General features: G+C 37.2%; 1 protein-coding gene across 1 annotated transcript in view; it reads right to left on the minus strand.

The window, feature by feature from the left end:
- The window catches only part of ITGA1 (integrin subunit alpha 1), a 189,609-nt gene that overhangs the window by 45,067 nt on the left and 125,000 nt on the right, over positions 1–19,542 (minus strand). Inside the window, exons 12-16 of the mRNA XM_027863352.1 lie at positions 18,818–18,960; positions 14,404–14,547; positions 12,121–12,378; positions 7,981–8,111; positions 2,256–2,422 (exon numbers count right to left, since the gene is read on the minus strand). Of these exons, the coding sequence (XP_027719153.1) occupies positions 2,256–2,422; positions 7,981–8,111; positions 12,121–12,378; positions 14,404–14,547; positions 18,818–18,960 (843 nt within the window). The remainder of the gene's footprint in view (positions 1–2,255; positions 2,423–7,980; positions 8,112–12,120; positions 12,379–14,403; positions 14,548–18,817; positions 18,961–19,542) is intronic.

A 19,542-nucleotide genomic window follows, 5' to 3' on the forward strand; every position in this document is an offset into this window, starting at 1 on the left:
TCCTTAATGAGTTCCTGTGCCCTCAAATTAATCACCTGATAGCCAATCCTCTGGTAATGAATTTCTCCAAATGAAGTTAGCCACATCTACAGTTGGTAGACATACAATATTGTTTGGGGCCTGCACTCAAAACCTTTCCATCTTAATAGGACCTGCTAGGGTCTGTGCTCCGTTGGTATAACCCTTAGGAGCTCAGGGTTATCTTGACATGATGATGAAACATCAGGGAAGGATGTTATTGGGGTTGTGTTATAGAAACACAGAAAAGGAAATTTTAAGACAGTGAGCATTATTCTTTTAGCTTCTATTTGACTTAAAGAAAACATTGCCCTTCTGCCTCCTCTGTACTGAATGACTGTTAACTCCAATATATTGCTAGCATATATCTCTATGGTGCTTTAAAGGTAGCATTAAAAAGTATCAGGGACATGAACAGATTTACACATTTTACAGCATTTATGAAAAAACTACTTATCTGACCTTCTTTATCCTGGACTACTCATCCCATTGGAGATGTTTGATTAGAGGGGTGCTGGGAGAAGCAAAACAGAATAGCCCTGTGTTTTGCCCATTTGCTGGGGAGATAGAAATAAAAAAGTCCCTTTTCTGGATAAACCTAAAAAGAACTGTGTTCATTTATATTCAAAATCTCTTTATGCTTGTCTTCTCAGGTTTCCCACTTCTGACAGCAGAATTGTCCCCTGAGCTCCTCATCATAAATGGAGGGTCCAGAGAACCATGGAGTCTTGGTTTACTGAACTTCAACTTCAAAATTTTGTAAACATCTATTAAATGTCTGCTGTGTGTAGGGACAAGATATAAATGGAGGTAACTATAAAACATGATTATTTTATAGTAAGGGCATTAAATGCATGTTTAACAAATTACTGCATGTGATCTATGGGGAAAGGTCATTACTGAATAAGAAGCAGATGATGCTTCATGGAGAAAGTCAATTTGGGGCAGCTAGATGGCACAGTGGATAGAGTGTTGGATGTGAAGTCTGGAAGACCTCAGTTCAAATCTAGCCTTAGATACTTATTAGCCTTATGAACCTGGGCTATTCTCTGAACTATTGTCTGTCTCAGTTCCCTCATCTGTAAAATGGGAAAAATAATAGCACCTACCTCCCAGGATTGCTCTGGGGATCAAATGAGACAAACATTTTAAAGATCTTGGCATAGTACCTAGTACATACTAGGTGCTATATAAATGTTACTTATTCTTATTAATCTGGAAGGGATAGTGCTTTAGTTAAACATTAAAAGATACATAGGAATTTATGAGGTAAAAGGATTGGAGAACATTTCAGGCATAAAGAATGGTGTAGATAAATACATGCAGAAAATAAGATAATATGTTTGAAGGACAGAGAAAAATCCAGTTTGCCTGGAGCATTGATTGCTGTCCGGTCATTTTAGTTGTGTTTTGGCAAAGATTCAGGAGTAGTTTGCCATTTCCTTCTCCAGCTTATTTTACAGATGAGGAAACTGAGGCAAACAGGGATAAGTGATTTGCCTAGGGTCAAATAACTAGTAAATATCTGAGGCCACATTTGAACTCAGGCCTTCCTGACTCCAGGACCAGCACTCTAACCATTGTGCCACCTAGTTGCCCATGTCCTAGAACATTAGAATGCATAATAACAACTAACAAGAGTTTGCAAAGTACCTCTTTTGAATCATTTTATCTGAACTGCATTGTAACCTTAAGAGATAGGTACAGCTATTACTCCCATTTTACAGAAGAGGAGGCTGAGTGCAAAAAAGGTTATGATTCTTCCATGAGTTATGCAGCTTACAAGTATCAGAGGAAGGACTCCACTTCAAGCATTCCAGACACTACATCACATTACATCTGTATGCATAGCTGGGGAGTACTATAAGATTGGAAAGGTTGTTCCGGGTTGAAGAGGGCCTTGAATGTCAGGCAAAGAAGTTTGGACTTTATTTAGAAGGTCATAAGGAACCACTGGTAGATTTATGAGTAGAGGAATGTTATCACCACACATATATTTGATGTCAATTATTTTCTGGTTCCTTTTCCATTTTCTATCAAGTAAAGTGATGGACTCTGCTTGTTTATTTTTGGCTCCCCTCATGACATAATCAGATTCTTCTACCAAACTTCCACTGCACAGGTAGGTTCCATACCAGGGGCAGGTAGTGGAGTGCAGCAAAATCCTACTGGATACTACTTTGTATGAACAAAGGCATTGAGCTATAACCTAAATGTTCTTTGTAGAGTAAACTTACCAGCTTCATAAATTGTGTCTTCTTTTGACTTCAGTTTGACATTAAAACACATGGTAGCATTTATGCATACAGTTTCCTTCCCCTCCATTTTGCAGTTTTTCTTTTGAATGTTTACTTTATTGGGTGCAAAAGTCATGATAACTTTAACTTCAGCTACATCTCGAGACCTATAAGCATAAAAACCAATAGACATTTGATTTTAAAGAAATTTAATTCAACTCAACAAGTGTTTGTTGCGTGTTCAACATTGTACTAGGTTCTGACTAAGAAACAAATTTTAAAGAAGACTTGGTTTCAGCCCTCATGTGGCTCAGGGGGGGAATATAATACATATACAAATATTATCATACAAAATAAGTGCATAAGAAAAGTACAAAGTGCCATGTGATGTCCAAGGTGGGAAAGCTCACTACCAATCAATAAGATTAAGCTTCCCAGAGTAGGTGGCATCTTACTTGGACCTTAAAGGATGAAGAATTCAATAAGTAGGAAATTGAGAGTCAGCATGGGACAGCTGGAAAAGAGAGTTGGATTTGGAGTGACAGAACCTGAGTTCTAAGCCTTGCTTTGCTATTGGCTATCTGTGACATTAGATATAGGTCATTAAATTTCTCTGGTCCATAGTTTCCTCATCTGCACAATTGGGGGGTGGGCTAGGTGGCTTCTGAGGTTTTTTCTGGCTCTAAATTTATGGAATGTAATTCTAGAGGTCATGGTAAACATTCTAGCTATACAGAACAGTGTGCAAAGGCACATTAAAGAACAACTTGCAAAGGCAAGGAAGTGGTCAAATATAAGGCATCCATGGTAATCATACCCAGCTAGAGCATAGAGTACATAGAGAGAAATATTGTGAGATAGGTCCAGAAAGAAAGGGTCATGAGTGAGTGTGGAGCTTTTGGGGCTACAATGAAAAAGATGGTAGATTTGGAGATGGAAGACCTTGACTCAAAACCCAGCTCTGAATCATACTGTCTGACTTTGGGCAAGTCACTTAACCTCTATGGGCCACATTTTCCTCATCTGTAAAATAAAGTGGGAGTGGTTTAGAAGAGATGAGTTCTAAGGTTTCTTCCAGATCTAAATCAATGGTTTTGAAATTTTTAAGCAAAGTGACGTAACCAGATCTGAAGATAATCAATAAGTCTTAATGCTACATGAAGAATGGTTTGAGTGATGGAGAAAATGAAGGAGGAAGATTTGTTACTAGGCTACTGAATAGTCCATGTGTATAGAGTATCTGCAGTGAAGGCCTATGCCACATGGTGAGTGTGGGAACAGAAAGGAAGGAATGGATGTGGGAGATATTATAGAGGAAAAATCAACAGGGCTTAGGAACTGATTATATATATGAGAGTTAGGGAGAAAGAAGAATCAAAGATCTAATACCATGGTTTTTAGAGCATGGGATATTAAGTGAATTAGTGGTACTGCTGACAAAAATAGTGATTATAAAGTAGAGGTATTCTTGGAGAAAAATAAACTTGATTTGGAGGGTGGTAAGCTGGAGGTATTAACGTAACATTCCGATGGACATGGCCTGCAGGCAAGTGAAAAGGCAATAGATCTATGAGTGAACACGCATTAATTAAGCACCCACTGTATACTATGTTTTAGGCTCTGAGAATACAGAGACAAGGAAATCTGGAACTCAAGAAGCTTATGTTCTATTAGGGGGAACAACATGGACGTTTGTGTGCTCGTGTGCATTTATATTACCCACATACACAGTAATCTTTTTTGGGAGGCATTAGCAGATATGGGGATTAGGCAAACCTTTGTGTAGAAGGAAGTACGTAAGCTGAATCTTGAAGAAGACTAAGGCTTCTAAGAGGGGATGGGTGGGGGGGTGGGGGTAGGGAGGGAGTGCCTTCTAGGTGTGGGGTACAGCTAGTGCAAAGGCATGGAGCTGGGTGAGAGATGACATGTCCAGTGAAATGAATAGCCACAAAGCCAGTTTGCCAGCACTGTGGAATGCATGAAGGACAGTGATGTGGAACAAGCTTAAAAAAGGTATTTTGAGGCCAGGTTGTAAAAAGCATTAAAGACCAGACAGAATTTATATTTGTTCCAAAAGGTAATAGGGAACCATGCAAGTTAATTGAGTGGCACAGTCAGACCTGCTGCATCAGCTGTGTGTAGGATGGACTGGATTGGTGAGAGACTTGAGGTAAGCAGACCAAACCAGAGATTGTAGCACTAGTCCAGGCAAGAGGTGATAAGGACCTTATTTTAGGTAGGGGCTGTGGGAGTGGAGAGGGGACTTATGGTTGAGATACTATAGCAATATAATTTGGCAAGTGATTGGTTATGTTGGGTCAATGAGAGTGAGGAGTTAAGGATTACATTGTGGTTGTGAGCCTGGGTGACCAGGAGGGTAATGACACCTTCAAAGGAAATGGGGAAGTTTGTAGAATTTTGGTGGTGTTTTCCACAGAAATGAGGACGTTTTCAAAAGGAGTAGGTTTTTTTTTTTTGGAAAAGTAAATAAGTTTGTTTTTGGATGTGTTCAATGTTGAGATGCCTTCAGGACATAAATCTGGGAATGATTAATAGGTAATTGGTGCTGTGAGATTGGAGCTTAGGAGAGAGACGAGAATTGAATATACATTTATATATATATTTAGAAGTCATTACGTGTAGATGATTATTAAATTCATGGGAACTGATGTGATCACCAAATGAGAGAGTGCAGAGAGAGAAAAGAGCCCAGGACAGAGGCCTTGGGAAAACCTATAGTTAAGGGACAACAAGGCTTGCTTAAGATCTGACATGGGGGACTAAGAAGAGGTCAAACAGGAGAAGAATCAAGGGAAAACTGTGTCACAAAAACTCAGAAAGGAGAAACTATCTAGGAGGAGATAGTGTCCAACAGTGTGAAAAGCTGTGGAGAGGTCAAGAAGGATGGGGATTGGGAAAAGCCATCAGATGTGGCAATTAAGAGATTATTGATAGCTTTAGAAAGAACATTTTTGCTTGAGACATAAGTTTGGAAGCCTAACTGCAAGGGAATAAGAAGTAAATTAATGGATAGGATGTGAAAGTACCAAATGTAGGTAGTTGGTTTGTTTTTTTTTTTGTTTTTTGTTTTTTGTTTTTGTTTTTTTGGTTTGTTTTTCTTTGAGTTTGCCTGAGAAAGAAAGAGGAGATACAGTACTTTTTAAGGCTGGAGAAAATCTGAGTCTGTCTGTGGGCAGCAGTAGATAGGGAGAAAATGAAGATTAGAGGAATAGAGGATACTTGTGGATCAGTCTATTCGAGAAGAAGGGATTGGGTAGTATTAAGGTGGACAAGGAGAAAGGCCACTTTTTCATTAGAGACAGGTGTAATAGAAGAATGATGAAGGGGTTGTGGCAAAGGGTTATGAGAGCAGAAAGGGAGAAGATGACCACTGCCAATGGACACTATTTTTGTAGTAAGGTTCATAGGAAGTGAAGTACTCAGTTAAGGAGGTATGGAGAAGGTGGTTTGAAAATCTGGAGCTTGGGTGAAAAGCAGAGATATAGACCAGAGTCATCTATGTAAATATAATGGTTGAAACTATTGAGATTACTGAGTGTAGAAAGAGGAGCACCAATGATAGAACCTTGAGAAACTCTCAAGAAGATGAGGAGCCAGTGAAGGAGAGGCAGAAGGAATAGCTAGAGTTAGGAGGAAAATCAAGAGCTATGATGTTCCTGAAGCCAAGGACTGAAAGAATATCTATAAGGAAAGAGCTTATCATTTCCAAATCTTCATAGAGGTCAAGAGGGTTAGGACTGAAAGAAAGATCCTTGGATTTGGTGATCAGGAGTTTCTTGTGACCATTGACAATAATTTTTTGGTATAGTAATAGGTGTGGAAGCCAAATTGTATATTAATGATAGATAGATAGATATATAGATAAATAGATAGATAGATAAGACAGATGGATGGATGGATGGATGGTTAGGATAGCTATATCTGTATATAACTATCTCTATCCTATAGCTATAGCTTTATCTATATATAGCAATCTCTCTGTTATCCTATTCTCTCTTTCCCTCTCTATCTCTGTCTCTCTGTCTCTGTCTGTCTCTGTGTCTGTTTCTCTCTCTCTCATACTCACACACACACACACACACACACACACACACACACACACACACAAACTTCTCTTGGCATGCCCACTTCTAACATGGAGACATCCTTGAGGAGTCTTTTGAACATTCCTAGTTTGCCTGACATGGAGCTTACTGTGTCCCCCTACCACACAGTTGGGGGTAGCCTTTTTTTATTGGCTACTTGCATCTTTAAAACTGGTGAAACTAATCTCTTTGCTCTCTTTTTGGCTACACTCTTTCCCACCACCTCTTCTGGTTGTATTCTTTTCTGGGACTCCTATCTGTTGCACCCAGCATGGATGCCAGGAACTGAACTGGTAAGAGGGAAAGGATTTGCCTTTCTTTTTACTCCAGCTCCAAGAATTGGGTCTGAGGGTGTTTGTTTCTGTTTTGTGTTACTCAACTTCCTCAGTTTCAGAGCTAATCCCCAGAAACCTGGGAGTTCAAGCCATGGAGACCTTGGAGCCAGGATTGCAGGCAAGAGTTTATAGCCAGTCATCCTGGCATGGAAGCCCAAAGAAGCCAGGGTGCCTCGGACTCAAGCTGGGGTAAGGGGAAAGTTTGGACTTGGAAATAGAACTGTGCCCTATAGGAACCAAGCTAAGCTATGAACTCAACCCTTTTTACCTTCCCAGAGACAGAGAGCTATATATAGATATACATATGTATAATATAGATAGATATATCTATCTCTATAGTTCTATATCTGCTCACATACACACACACACACACACACACACAAGAATTGGTTTTAAGAAGACCTGGGTTCAAGTCCCACATGTGTATGGCATTATGCTTGTAGGTTCTGGGAACTATAAAGACAAAAACCATGAGGTCATAGATTTAGAGCTAGAAGAGACACTAGAGGTTTAACCTCTTTGTTTAGTTGAGGAAACAGAGACTTAGAGAGATTAAGGTGATTTCCCATAGGTACATTGCTACTAAGCATCCCCAAACAGCTTCTACCCTTAAGAGTATTATATCATATGGGAGTGATAAAATAGACGCACAAGATACAAAATATATGCAAAGGAACACAAAATATTAAAAACCAGTGAGGACTAGCTGGAGGGGGATAGGGAAAGGCCTCTGCTCTCTTTGAGAGCAAATTAAAGAAGAATAATATTGTATGATTGTATTATAAGCTACTTGAGGGCAGGTGCCAACTGTTCTTATAACCCCTTGTGGTGCTAGGACAATGCCAGGTACATGATGGATACCTAATTATCAATTAATTCTATTTTTTCTCTAAATAGTTTCCTTCTTTTAAACACATACTGGCACATACACATATATATGCACATACAAATATTTATATTTTGCCCCATAATAATGTGTCCATCCAAACAAGGTTGGCCCTAATCGTAGGCAACTATTCAGAACCAAAAAAAAAAAAGTTCTATAGTTGCTTCATTTTTACATTTTCCCCTTCATTCATCAGGTTTATTGACTCTTCCTGCTTACTCATATATAGGCATGTATTACATAATTGGGTATATAAGAGAATGCGACATTTAGCAAGCTGATGTATCAACAATTCTCTTTGTTCCCAAGCTATTATCAAGAGAAAATCAAAACATTTGTACTTAAGGTTAAGAACTTAAAAAGAAACAAATTCAACTAGGTGCTGTTAAAATACACACCAGAAGAGGGCAGCACCACCAAGGCCTCCGATGGTCACATCAGTCAGTCCATCTCCATTTAAATCCATTTCTCCATGTATAGACTGGCCAAAAAATTTCAGTGTCTCTCCGTCTCCACCTGATGGAATACGCTGTGAGAATCCCCAGATAGTATTATCCATGGGAGAACTGGATGCTAGAAGCACTTTCAATATGAATCTAAATTACACACTTTAGCCGATTTACAAGTGAATGAACTAACAAATAAATAGAGGAAGGAAGGAAGGAAAATAAATGAGAAAAACAAAGAATGAAGGAAGGAAGGAAAGAAGAAAGAAAGATAGGAAGAAAAAAAGGAAGGAAGAAAGAAAGGAAGAAAGGAAGGAAGGAAGGAAGAAAAGGAAGAAAGAAAGAGAAAGGGAGAAAGAAAAGTTTTCTGTGGAACTGTGCCCAAATAGACCCTTGTGTGGGGACAAGAGGAAACACTCTGTTATTACTAAAGGACATTTGCTTTTTATAATTCTAGACAAAATCATTTCAGAGCTACTGACGCCAGAGAGGAAAAAATGCTCTCATTTTACCCTGGCTGAACCTCATGAAAAGCATTCCCATTGATTGACTCTATTTCCTCTGTCTGTCTAGTCTCATTCTACAGAGACACTGACAAGTCCTGAGCACTTTGAAGGAGTATTTCAGAGCAGGTGAAATAGTAGGAAGTTATCCAGGGAGGCCAAATGAGGGCTTGGGCAGTCACGAGGGATCTAAGGCATTTTACCTCTAATCATGGGCATTTTCATATAGATCATTTCCTTTTCTGCTCTGGAAACAGAATCTTTTTTTAAGTGGGTACAAGCACAACAAATCAGTATTGAGATGTGGCCACTGCCTTCAGCAGTCACAAATGCTTGCTAGACACTGGGACACCAAGCTAACAATTATGAGCTGCAGGGCATTTGGTACATTGGCTTTCTATCGTATTGTTTGATGACAAATATAAGAGAATGGGACCAAAAGGTTAGGAGCCTTCTCTAAACTTATGGAATCCTCAGCTACACAGGGTGAATGAGGCAAGTCAAGCAAGTAAAGAGACAAAAAAAGCAAATCAGAAACAGAGAGGTTATTTTCCTTTGACTTAGAATTTGTGGTTTTTTGAATTGTGCTTTTTTTTGTCAGCAAAATTAATGATTTTTTTTGCCTCATGGATGTTGAAGAGGTGGTTATTGACATTTGAACAGAAACAAAATAGATACAGTTTGTTTTAGGTCCTCTCAAATCTATGTAGCTAATAATGATGATTTTGATAATGATGATATAGCACTTACTAGGTGCCAGGCATTGTGCTAAGTGCTTTACAATTATTATCTCATTTTATCCTCATAACAGCCATGAAAATAGGAGATAACCTCGATTATTACTCAGATATTAGTGTCGTCATTACCTGATTTAAAGTGTACACATCATCAGTTCCCCCATTTTACAGATGAGAAAACTGAGACAAACGGAAGTTAAGTTATTTGCCTAGGGTCACACAGCTAGTAAGTGCTAGGGGGGACAGTGGTGATCATGTGGTCCTATTCCCTCATTTTGCAGATGAGGAAACTACTAGTTTTGGAGTCAGAGGACCCATTCTGCTATTTCCTACCTATGTGTCCTTGGGAAAGTCACTTAACTTCTCTGGTCCTCAGATTTCTTATCTAAAAAATAAAGGGGTTAGAGTAGGTAAACTCTGAGGTCCCATAAAGCTCTAGTTCTATGATGCTATGAACAGTCTATGAACCCCAGAAAGGGGCAGTGACTTGCCTAAGATTCTGTAGGCGATGAGCAGTAAAACTAGGATTTTAATCTAGATCTTTTTATCCCATATCCAATTATTTGACAGTATCAGAATCATGGAATCAAAAAATTGATAGAGATTTCAGAGATCAGAAAAGCTGTAGTGGTTGGCAATCAAAGCCATACCTGACTACCAATCCCTGCCATAATGTCTCTAACAAGTGAGCCAGTCTTCCCGTAAAGAAATCGAATGAGGGGGAACCCTGTAACTCCTGGGTCAATCTATTCTCTTTTTTTTTGCAAGTTCTAATTGTTAGCAGAATTGTCCTTACATAGAGCATAATTCTGTTTCTATCCTCTGGAGAAGAGCCCCAGTGGTTTAATATCTCTTCCACATGACAGACTTCAAATACATGAAGACAGCTATCCTGTCTCCCTAAGTCCTCTCTTCTATAGACTAAACTTTATCACTTCCTTCAGTGAGTATTATATGGTATAGGGCATCTCTTCTATTCCTACAATACCTACTAATAAATTTCTACATTTTTCATTATTCATCTTGATGTTGAGTATCCACACAATCCTGATTAACTTCCTCTGAACAGTCTCTGGTTTGTCAATATCTTTTTTTAAAAAATTGAGCACAGAATTGGACACTGCATGCCAAACTAATCTAAATATGGTTCATTAACAACATCTACCCAGAATGTAACACAAACATTCATGGTAGGTGGAAATAATGTTGATCATTACTCTGACTCAAATGAAATTTGAGTTTAAGTTGTAAACTCTGCGTTGCAAAATTAACAACTTATTTGCCTCATGTGAAGCAGCTAGGTGGCATAATAGGTACAGCACTGGGCCTGGAGTCAGGACAACCTGAGTTTAAATCTGGCCTCAGACACTTACTAGCTGTATGACCCTGGGCAAGTCACTTAACTCTGTCTGCCTCAGTTTCCTCATCTGTAAAAATGAGCTGGAGAAGGAAATGGCAGACCACTCCAGTGTCTTTGCTAAGACTCCAAATGGGGTCACAAAGATTTGGACAGAAGTGAAATAATTGAACAATGCCCCATCCCTGCCAACACTGTTGATATTTGGAGATTCCTTTCTATTGTAGAACAATATGTGTTGGCTTCTCAAATGCATCTCTTTTAGATTTATTGGATTAATTTTGAAGTAATAAAGTAGCAGAACATATAAAAGAAATTCTTATTGAATGTGCTAAAATTCCTTAATTACATTATTCTATGACATTCTGTCTGTTTCCACTTAAACACTATTTTGTAAATAATGCCATTAGGAACTTAAAAGAGACCACTAATTTACTGAATGAAATGAATAGGTTGCTATTCAAATTCTCTACTTGTGTATGTATAAAGTCATATTTCAAAGAATATTATTGGGACTTTAGAAAAAGTGAAACCGTCCAGTGCCTAATTAAAATGAACATCTCAATATAATGCACTCTGCAAATTCAATGACATTAAAATTACAGAAAAGTTAATTTTTAAAAAAAGAGAAATGAATAGCCAATGTCAGTCTTGTATTCATGTTATGTAAGTTTAGTGAACTGCATTGTATTTATGTTCTGTGTAGTTGTTCAATACCCAGACAGCCCTGGCACTTAGCAAACATTAAATTATAATGTTCTTTTAAAAGTCTCCAGTGTTTATTGTGTAGTAAACACTGCTGTAAAAGACCATTGTGGTGGTGGTTTTTTTTTTTTCAGGCAGAGAAGGCACTTTATGTTTTATGGATTATGAGTTGTTAATTGTCTATAAAATTTTACTTTAAAAACATTTTTAATATCAATCCCCCCTGAAGGCCAGGTTCTGTTTTTTCGTTTGTTTTTCGTTTGTTTTTTTTTTTTTTTTAACAAGGATTCCTTAAAGGTAAATCATGAGGTTTTGCAAATAGACGTTAATAAGAAGATTATGACTCTAGGATACATAATTATAAATTTGGCATAATTTTACTAAAATGGCATGGTTATTACATATTAAATAATAATTTAGTTTCCTTTATTAAGTCAGTTAATTACTGTTGTTTTTTTCCAGAAAGCAGAACCCTAATTGAGAGACCAAATGCATTACAGATGTTAAATGGCATCATTTGAACATTTATTTTGTTCTTATGGTTATTATTTAGAAAAGGCTAGGTCATGGAGACATGAGTAAACCAAACTGGAATGAGACTTAGATAAAAGAAAAAATCACAGTGTGGTTTCTTTTGGTAAAAAACAACAACATCAGCACCCAAATTGGCAAGATCATGAATCTGGTTTTTCCACCAAAGAATCACAATCAAGAAATCAGTGCAAGCAACTCAACATGTGCAAATAGGAAGCTTAACAGCCAGGTCTCATCCCAAGGTTTCACTTCTTACTTGTGCATATTCTTTTTTTATGGTCCTGCCACTTCCATGGTAAATGTATACGGCCCCTCCATGATCATCTTCTAAGGGAGCGCCAATCACTACATCATTAAATCCGTCAAGGTTGAGGTCCTTAACAGAAGCAATAGCTGTTCCAAAACGAGCCCCACACGGCTCGTTTTTGTTTTTCTTCTTGCAAGAATCGTGCTTGAGGGACGAACAACAAGTTTGCTTAATGGGTTCCAGGCTCAAGTGGTATTCAAACCTTGTCTGCGAGAAAGAGGAAAAAGGATATTTATGGATATCTATCATTACTGTATATAAGTAGACTTTTTTAAAGTACGTATCAAAATCTGTGCTAGTAATGACCACAATAACTGCAAAAGTTTGTGAAATGAGTCTGTGTGAGCAAGTTAAGGATTTCACACAGTGGATCACAGGGCTGTGGAAAGAAGTTCAGCTGAAAATGTATCACTAGCTTTTCATCAGTAGGACTGAGTCAGTGGACATCTCATAACATCTTGATAAAATCAACAAATTGATGTTTTAAAGGCATCTTCGCTCATCCTGCTATCTTTTTTCTACTGAATCCCACACTCCTTAGAAAAGTCCTCAAAAAATATGATCACAGATTCTCTTGTGTAGAACCAAGATAAAAATTACTCTGTTCAAAGAACAACTTTTATTGCAAATGTTGAGTCTGGAGTGAAGGGAATTAGTAATCAATAGGAAGTAGGAGGTAGAAGAAAATATATATATATGGAAAGAAATTAAAAGTAGCATAAAAGAGAGGAAAAAAGGAAGGTGATAGGAAAAAGAAACAGGAGGTCATTTAGTCATATAAAATAACAGTTGCATTGTACACTTAATCAGGAGATACTGAGACCTTTAGGAACACTAAAATTTAATAACATTAATTAGAATGCAATTATAGAATAATAACATTTATATGCATGGGTGGACAGTCAGTGTTCTGTGGTGAGTAGAGAATAGCTCTCTGAATTAGAAAGGCCTGGATTCAAGACCCAGCAAAGCTGATTCTCTATCCATGGTGCCACGCTGTACCTCTCACACAGCTGACTCTGACATGAAGTGGCTGTGTGATTCTGGGCAAATCACTTAACAGCTCAGTGCCCCCAGGCACTCTCTAAGACCATAAATTGCAGATCACACATTGGTAGAAGGAGTTTCCTCCCTGGAAGTTCCCTACAACAATGGAATGACAGATCTATTCTAAAAATTATATTTTATATAATATTTAGCAACAATTCTACTAATATTAGTATAAGTAGAAATAAGGGGGAAGGGTACTGTGTGACCTTGAGTCAATCACTACCTCTCTGAGGCTCAGTTTCATCATCATTAAATATTATTAACATTACATGCTATTAGTAATATTTAATTATATTATTATAATATAGATGTTCTCTAAGGTCCCTTGCAGCTTTAAATCTGTGATACTATAATCTTATATACAAAATTAATACTATTTAAATAATAATTCAAAATAATATTTAAACTTTCAACAGGTAGAGAAACCGAAGCAAAATTTACTCAACAAATGAAAGTTAGAGCTCTGAGCAGAATACACATCTTATGATGATGCTCCACAAAGTTTTCTGGATGGGGAGTCTATTGAACTGGGTTATAATATTGTTTCTGCTACACTAGCTAAGTGACCTTGGGAAAATCACTGTCACTCTCTGTCTCTGTCTGTATATCCACCTGTCTCTCTCTGTCTCTCTTGTTGTCTCTCTCAATCTCTCTTCTGGTCTCTGTCTCTCTCTCTTTTCTCCCTGTCTGTCTATGTCTCTCTCTTGGAGGGACAGGGGTGGCACTTGGCTAGTGAGGAAATTCCAATGTGAAAACTCTCTCTGCCTCTATGGCTCTGCAACTCACCTATAACTTAAAGAGTTAGGGAAGTTCTTTGGGACACTTAAGAGCTTAAGGGACTTGCCCATGGCTATCTAGCTGGTATGTGTGAGAGGTAGGTCTTGAAACCAAATTGTCCTTACTCCAAAGCTGGTCTTCTAGCCATGTATGACATGCTGTACCTCCTACATACTCTGTTCATTTTAGAAATGACTAATTACCAAACATAAGATATTTTGATGTTTGTACCTCCATACTAAGAGTTCAAATTCTTCTTTTAATAAATATTGATGGGCCCTGGAAATTTCTTTCCTCAGCTTCTTTCTTCTATGAATAATGTAGAGTGGAGAAATTCATTTGTTAACATTGCATGAAAAGAGGAGATAACCTCGATTATTACTCAGATATTAGTGTCGTCATTACCTGATTTAAAGTGTACACATACACTTTTCCTTGTTCCTCTTTCTCTGTTCCCATATACATAGGAGCACCAACCAGAAGGATGTCAGTGAAGGAGTCTTTATCAACATCAATCGTTGTTATAACACTGCCAAAGTAGGAACCAATCTAGAAAACATAAAGGGAAGTCCCAGTGATTATCAAAATTTCCCAGGAAGCTTAACATCAAATTACTTTTCTTATACCTATAATAAGATGTGGAAAATTATTATTATAATTAGCATTTATGGCTCCTTACTTACATCATACTTTACCATTTTAAAACTGCTTTCACATTTCTGATCCTGTTTGATAATCACAGCAACTCAAGGTAGGAATGTGTGTTATGACTGGTGTTATCATGTTCACTTCATACATGATAGAACTGAGTCTAAGAGGGGTTAAGTACCTTTCTCAAAATCACCTAGGTAGTAAATGACATAACTAAGACTGAAGTTCAGGACTTGTGATTCCTAGTCCAATGTTCCTTCTAATATGAAAAGAAGATGAAGATGAAGACAAAGACAATGAAGGAGGAAGAGGAGGAGGAGGAGGAGAAGAAGAAGAAAAAGAAGAAGAAGAAGAAGGAGGAGGAGGAGGAGGAGGAGAAGGAAAAGGGGGAGAAGGAGAAGGAGAAGAAGGAGGAGAAAGAAGAAGAAGAGTTTACTCTGGAAATGTTTCCGTTAGCCCCTCCCAAGGTTGATTATTTTGAATTGGAGGTTAAAGTAAACTAAATACAAGATATCTCCAAAGACTCAGGGCATTTTGAAGCCTTAATAGCTTTAAACTGCCCTAATGGACAACACAAATAGTATCCAATTCCCTCAATGGATGCTCTTATATGTCATCACAAGGAGGAGGAAGAATCTTGACATTGGAGTTGGGAACAGAAGTGATCTCTGGGCCTCACAGCCACAAAAGAATGGATATATGTGGGCTTAGAGAACTCTGACAGCATAGATGTGGAGATTTTAGGGCTTAATAATGGATAACCAAAAGGAAAAGGAACAGATTTTATCCTTCCTCCAAACCTCTTTCCCTTATCTACTAGCCCCAAAGAGGGAATAAAGCAGTGGGTTTAAAAAAGGAGGGAGGCATCCTATTAATTTACAGCTGAAAGTAACCTTAGATATTATCTAGTCCAAGTTCTTTCCAAGATTGGAGGAATGATTGGCCCAAGGTCACACTATTAGAACATGGAAAATTCAGACCCAGATCATTGATTGTAAATATAGTGTTTCTTTTACTGCATCAAAGAAAAGTGATTATAATTGCCCTACTTCTTCCTTCTCCAACACATATCCCTCAAGTTTACATTGTTGGTACTTTCCTCCTTCATTTTAACTTCATTTCATCCATATTTCACTGTCTCAATGATTTGTGATTTCAGGGCAGTTTATAATCACTTCCTATCTTAGTATATGGTCTCCATGAGTTGCAGTGGCCAAAAATGGGGGGGGGGGCATGCTTTCTGAATACTTAGAAATAATTATGATTTTCCTTCTTTGTCATCTTGACAGGAAGGTAATTAATTAGAGAGGCAGAAGGAGACAAGCATTCTCAAACATGACCAGTGTACTGATTTGTCTTGCTGGGCTAGTCATACTTGTTACAAAGTTTGTTAACTGTTACATACTGTTACATATATACTGTTACAAAGTTCTTTCTTTTTCCCTATACCTCATAACCCCAAGTACTCATCCATGGGAGGAGTAATAGAAACCATTAATTATCAAAGAGTAATGGAAACCATTTCAGAACACTTCTTTTTTGGATATGGGGCAGATTAATGAACAGTAATAGATATAGAAACAAAAAAGACAATTGAAGCAGTTTTTAAAAATGGACAGAAGAAAAAATGTGTAGAAAGGATACATCTACTGTGTTTAATTTATTGTAATACGTAAATATATATTTACTTCTTTAAAATGGATGGCATAATTCACAGTTTCTTATATAATTCTCTTTCTTGTTCTTTGTTGTATATTGAAATGTTGGTGTTTGCTAAGTTTTTTTTTTCAGTGCCTTACAAATAGTCTTTAAAGATTTCCTCATATTTCTTCTGGATATTTTATATCAAATTTTCCATCAAGTTCTGGTCTTTTTGTTACAAATACCTGCAAGTCTTTTAGTTTATCAAAAGTCTATTTTTTTTCATTCAGAATTATGCACCTAATAAGTTATAATTGAATGCAACCCTAGTTCCTTTGCTCTTTGAAATATAACGTTCCGAGACCCATGGTTTTTTAGTGTAGAAGTTGCTAGGTTTTGTGAAATCCTGATTGTTTTTCTGCAATATTTGATTTTTTTTCCCTGTTGCTTGCAATATTTTCTCTTTAGCTTGTTAAGTTTATAAGAAAAAATAGCATTAAATTAAAAGGAATGGTAATGGGCCAGTATAAGTCATGTCCAATTTGCTTGATTTCCTTTTTGGAAAGGATTATGAGACTGTGAGGCAAGGGGAATGTTTTTATAATCTCTCATTAATTCTTGTAGTCAAGGTGGAGACATGAGGCTCACATTTTTTGTTCATTTATCTGGATGAAGCAGTGGTTCAAAGATCAAACCTCAAGAATGGGTTGCTGTTCACCAGGAGTTAGGTCCCTAATGCAAATGTCCCAAGGCTTTATCCTTGGTATTGTTGTGTTGAACATTTTCATCAACAAAACAAAACAAGGAATTTTCACATACTTAGAAGTAGTAAAGTGAAATTAAAACTCAATAGGGAATCAGACTGATCTGGAAGTCTCTTACTACCAAATGATTTTGTGTTGCTCCAAGGTAGAGCAAAATTTAATAAGATCTGTCCCAGCAGCTGTATAGAATGATCTTGACCAAGGAGAAAAAAGAGTTGTGTTTTTGTTTTGTTTTGTTTTTGTTTTTGGTGGTAGGAGGAATGGTGTTAGATTAAGGTTCATCTACCCTCCATATTTAGGATAGTATGTATTCCTAAGAAATGATAGAGACAAAAAAATGCCTTGTGTTCAGTAAAAGTCCAAATACATATTTTTGTAGCATGTGCTCTGGGACTACTCTCCCAACCCTCACTCATATGAGAAGGTTGATTCCTTCACAGGGAGCCACATCTTTTTACATCTTTCCTCAAGGTTTAGTGGAATAGTGATAATTAAGAAGGTATAAAAGCATTGCCTTGAGATAGTGCTGAGTTGATGTTAAATAACACAAATGTGTACTGGTCCCAGTAGCATAGTTTCTTAACTTTTACCAGCTTCTCTCAAAATCCTGTACCATCTAGCCCCATCTCCCTTTCCAGATTTATCTCCCACTACTCTCCTACATGAACTCCTTGTTTTTTCCTGCTGTAGTGGCTCTATTTCACTCTCTCCTAATCCCATCTTGCACTTTTATTTTTTCCCTTCTTGTTTTCTGGAATATCCTTCCTTTTTCTTTTAAGTGACACCCACACTTTAAGGCTCAGCTTTCATCCTTCCATGACTGATTAAGTCTAGCAAGCAAGGACTTATTTCTTCTCTGAGATCTTTAAGAATTTACCATTTAAAGCACTTTTTTTTGGTCTGGAACCATTTTCTGCTTGCCTTGTACTGAAAGTTATCTTCTGAAGTCTCATCTCTTGAACTTGATTTGAAGCTCCTTGGAATATTGGATCTTATGCTATAGTACCTAGAATAGCACTTCACAAATAATAAGTAGGGGCATAGTATTTCAAGACTCCATTCATGATTTCATCAGTTTGAATGCCACTTCTGACATGGAATACTTTTTTTTAGGAAATAGTTGTTTTCCTGAGTTACTATTGTTAAAATAATTTATTTCCAGGCAGCTAACATTCTCCTGATAAGTTTCTCTGAACACAAGTAGGTTCTTCTTTGAACAACAAACAGTAATGATAATTAATAATTAAGTTATATAGTACTTATTGTGTGTGAGGCATTGGGGTGAATGCTTAATTATTATCTCATTTGATCTTCACAGGAATCCTGGGAGGTAGGTGCTATTGTTATTCTTATTTTACAGATGAGCAAATTAAGGCAGACAGACGTTAAATGATTTGCTGAGGGTCATACAGCTAATAAGTGTCTGAGGCTGGATTTGAACTCAGGTCTTTCTGACTCCAGGCTACTCCATTCACTGTGCCACCTAGCTAAAACAATCCACTGTCAGCCTATACTAAACTTTTTTCTGGTTTGGAAGAACCTGCCAGAGTTTGTGCTCTACTGCCTAGACTTCAAAAATCCAGGGTCACCTCCCAATTACAAAGAGGCCCCCAATGAAGGAAGACTTATTTTAGTGAAAAAAGAAATTAAAAAAATTGTTAAGCAACTGACAGACCTAAGCTTATTAAAAAAATGAGGGGGAATGATTTTCAAAGTTAACTGGGTACACTTAGATTTTTATTAATAGTAATTCACAAATTTACTTGTTCTCCACTGAGGGTTTGGAGAATCTTGATTTCTTGGCCTTCCATCGTATAGGTAATGACTTGACCTGTGTGATTATAGCGGGGCTGCCCAGCAATGTAGATCACGTCTCCAGGAATAGTAGCAGAGTTGACCATATAACCTAGAAAGAGAATATGTGCAGACATGAGGGTTTCAGAATTGTCGTGTGTCTTGATGCAATGTTCTCAGATCTTATATGTTTTGTTAATCTAAAGTTCTATATGAAATGAATTCAAATCAGCTTTTACTCTTCTTGATTCTAAGTTCCTTAAATCCGGAGACTATTATACATCCTTATTTTTCCCCTCAGACCTTACTGTAACTCAGGGTCCTCAAAAAGCAGATGCTGAATAAATGTTAAATGACTTGAATTTTACATAGTTGGACCCATTTATATATCATTTTTGGACAGATTGTATTTGTACATGTTAGACTTTGTTTTGGCATAAACCCTCATGTGGAGAACAGTGACTATTAACTTACATAAAACTTGATATTGCCCTCTGTTTAATTGGCTCCAATGTCCTTTAACTTGTTTTAACTATAAATGTTAAGGTACGTGAATGAAAACAAATTCACGAGAATAGCATTTCCTGAGAAAGATTAGACCATATATGCTAATTTGTCGATTCAAATATTTTACCGTAAGTTAATTCACACAATATTCATTGTATTAAATTCACAGTCAAATAAGAAAAGACAC

Source organism: Vombatus ursinus, unplaced genomic scaffold (assembly GCF_900497805.2).
Source record: "Vombatus ursinus unplaced genomic scaffold, bare-nosed wombat genome assembly UNPS02014772.1, whole genome shotgun sequence".
NCBI lineage: Eukaryota > Metazoa > Chordata > Mammalia > Diprotodontia > Vombatidae > Vombatus > Vombatus ursinus.